Source organism: Echinops telfairi, unplaced genomic scaffold, assembly GCF_000313985.2.
Source record: "Echinops telfairi isolate 266 unplaced genomic scaffold, ASM31398v2 ScPeMD7_7459;HRSCAF=8497, whole genome shotgun sequence".
Taxonomy (NCBI): Eukaryota; Metazoa; Chordata; class Mammalia; order Afrosoricida; family Tenrecidae; genus Echinops; species Echinops telfairi.
The window spans coordinates 7267365-7270902 of NW_022111359.1; the positions used below are offsets into that span (position 1 = coordinate 7267365).

Genomic DNA, 3538 nt, shown 5'->3' on the forward strand with positions numbered 1-3538 from the left:
ATTGCGTGTGTTTTGTGAGTTTGAGGAGGACTTTGTAGATCAATGTCGGACATATGGGCTAATGTTGGGCTTAGGACTTCGACTGGACTGGGTTGGGATGCTTAATGTACAATTACCCTTCATATAAAACTCTCTTATAAAATATGAGTGTTTATGAATTTTGTTTCTCTAACTAGACTAACACATTAGGCAACATCATCATCAATGGAGAAAGGGTTGAAGTTGTCAAGCGTTTTGTCCTTCTTGGTTCCACAATGCTGCTCGTGGAAGCAGCAGTCGAGATAAAAAGATGTTACTTTAAGGACTAAGGTTCGCCTGACCTAAGCCAGAGTATTCTCCATTGCATCATATGCATGTGAAAGCTAGACATTGAATAAAGAAGACCAAAGAACAATAGATACATTTGAATTGTGGTGCTGGAGAAGGCTATGGAAAACACCACGGATTGCTAAAAGGATGCATTGATCTGTCTTGGAAGACATATGGTTAAAGTACCCCATAGAGGCACAGATTGTGAGATTCTGTCTTACATACTTTGGGCATGCTGTCAGGAGACATCAGGCCCTGGAGAAAGACGTTATGTTTCACAAAGTCGAGGGGCAACAACAAAAACGAGAACCGTCTTCAAGGAGACGGGTTGATGCTGGAGCAACAATGGGCTCCAGCATAGGAGCAATTGTGAGGGTGGTGCAGAACCCGGCAGTGTTTTGTTCTGTTGCTCATAAGGTTGCTGTGGGTTCGATGGCACCTTGATGGCCCCTAACAACAGCCAAGGAAGGAGAGCTGGGGACAGGAGTTTTGCCCAGAAACAAGGCCCGGGAATGTCTGTTACTGTTTCAGCCAAAGACAGAGACCAGGTTGATTGAAGCAACTCTACATTTATTCTGAAACACGAGGCAGAGGGAAGCAGTTCCATTTGGGACCATCAAGAGGCTTTGAAAATCCAATGAAAATCAAGCCAGTATCTTAGACTATGTGACAGACGCTGGTTTTGGCAACGATCACAGGATACAATTATGCTCTATGAAGGCAGGTTTGCCAGGATCATTAGGAAATGATCTATATCTACATTTCTCCAGAGACTATTAAACCACCCCCTCCTGAATCCTATCCTCATGTGCCCCCTTTAAATCTAACCTAGGGGATGTGCCCTTTGAATCTAAATTAGGGGCCTTACCAGAAACACCCCTCACTACGCCCAAGTTCTATGAGTTGGGGATACTTGTGCCTGACCACTTATCTTAATGGCCTCGCTCAGCACTTTCCTGAGTTAGAACACTCCTATGGATTGAGCATAAAAGGAATTTTTACTACTAGGGAGGGGCTGTTACATTTTGGATCTTTAACAAACTAAATGTTCAACTAGGTTATAGTGCTAGTATTTTGGTAAACAGCAGGCTAGCTCTTTCATCCTCCCACAGGAGAAGGATATATATTTGTGGCTAGTTGCCTTTAGGAACAACAGCCTCCTTTTCCATGAAATCAGAAGAACTGGACGGTGCTTGGCTAACATTACTGAATGTTTTCATCAAAGATGCTGTGTAAAAAAATCCTGATCAGAGGCGGGAAATGCAGAATGGAATTTCAAAGTCTCATGGAATCCAGACATTCTGGAACCATGGAGGCTGAATCTACTGTCCTGAGATCATTAAGCCAAAAACATCCTCTTTGTAAAACCACACAAGAGGCTAGTTTGTCTAATAAGGAATGTCTACCTTGAACACGTGCTCTTTTAAGATTACATGGGTCTAAGACTATACTGTGCTCCTCTATCTACAGGGGATTTAATTGAGAGCAATAACGCAAAAGGTCAGATCGGAAGCTTATGGGGCAACGAGCTCATGTTGCTGGAGGAGAAACAATTCAGAAAATGAGGGAAAGAATGATTTTACAGCTTGAAGAATGTAATCAATATCACTGAGTTTTACACATAAAAAATGTTGAATTGACATACATTTTGCTATGTATACTTTAAGGATCACTTTTTAAAAAAGGTACTGAAAAAATTAAGTGGAAAGCATCTCTTGAGCATTTAATGACTTGTGACCCACTACTGGATGCTGATTCTGAGAATTCTCCACGTGTCCCATTCTTTGTAGTGAGAGAAAGGCCAAGAAGGGTTTTAGTAGGGAATGTGCACAGGGTGGCATATGTTCTATCCATGTGTGACCACAAGGGGGCGCCATCGATGTTCCTGCAGATCATTTCTGGTCCTTTTCCAAAGCGCAGGGCAAGGTGAGTTGGTGGCTCTGGTTGGACAGACAGGGATCGTGTGTCTCCTTTAGGTACAAACTTTGCTAACTTCTCGTTCCTCCTAATTTAGGGAAACAATACAGAAAAAAAGCTGAAGTGAAATTCCCAAATCAAACCAAAGCAGTTGCTGTACAGACAACCATGGCTCTTGGTGACCCCACAGGGGGTCAGGGTAGGACTCTGTGCTCACAGGGGTTTCAATGACTGGGTTTTCAGAAGTAGGTTACCAGGTCTTTCTTCCAAGGCGCCTGTCGGGGGACTTGAAACGGCAACTTTTGGGATAGCCACTGAGTGCATTAACTGTTCCTACCATCCAGCAGCTCCAAAGATGAACACCTCAAAAATGAACTACTTCTAGGCTTGGTGACCCTGTCGGGTAACCTTTGGACTGCTAACTGGACAGCCGTTCAAACCCTGCAGCCACTCTGAGGGCGTGGCTATCTGATCCTGTACAGATTTATAGCCCCGGAAACCCTATGTAGGACTGCTATGAGTTAGGATTGACTTTATGGCTATGTGCTTAATATTTTGGGTTTTTTTGGGGGTGGTAGGGGTGGGGGGTTAGCATAACCATGGGATAACGACGAGGATGTCTACTCCCATAAAGTGCTATCGTCTCAGAAACCCACAAGGGCGATTCTTCCCTGTCCTATAAGGTCACCATGAGTCAGAATCAGCTCGATGGGGGCGAGTCAGTTTGAGCATGCCTAGAATGGCAAACTAGAATTTCCGTAAGGTTCAACCTTCAGCAACTGTGCTCCACCATCTGGTTCTACAGTCTCTACCCAGAAGAACAACATGATACTAGTTCTTTCTTATATTGTGTTACCATTTTATCTTTCAATAATCACCCTCCTTCTTGTATACTTGAACATTCTAAGCACTCACATGACTTCCTTCAAACCCCAAGTGAGGTAACCTCAAAAACGAACCCACTGCCATCAAATCTGTGTTTGATGTGAACTCCTAGTGACCCTACAGGACAGGGTAGAACTTCCCTTGTGGGTTTCTGAGACTGGAACGCTTCATGGGAGCAGAAAGCCTCATCTTTCTAGGTGAGAAGGCTATTTCTAATCATTCCCATTTTACAGATGAGGAAAGGGAGGCACATGAACTTGAGTCCCTTGCTTAAGTTTAGACAACCGGAATGTGTTGGATCTGGGCTTCCAACCCACCCTTTAGGTAAACACTACAGGGGTGCCAGCTGTGTAGATCAATCCTCGTGGCAAGATTCTTTCCACAGCACCAAAAGCATTGTTTGAAACATCCCAGAGACTCAATGTCT

The 3538-nt window shown here is 43.9% G+C and overlaps 1 protein-coding gene across 1 annotated transcript in view; it reads right to left on the reverse strand.

Moving 5' to 3' along the window:
• Positions 1-1976: 1976 nt before the first annotated feature.
• The window catches only part of LOC101638959 (adhesion G protein-coupled receptor E4-like), a 31940-nt gene continuing 30378 nt past the window's right edge, over positions 1977-3538 (reverse strand). Inside the window, 1 exon segment of the mRNA XM_045300064.1 lies at positions 1977-2314. Within this exon segment, the coding sequence (XP_045155999.1) occupies positions 2282-2314 (33 nt within the window). The 3' untranslated portion in view covers positions 1977-2281.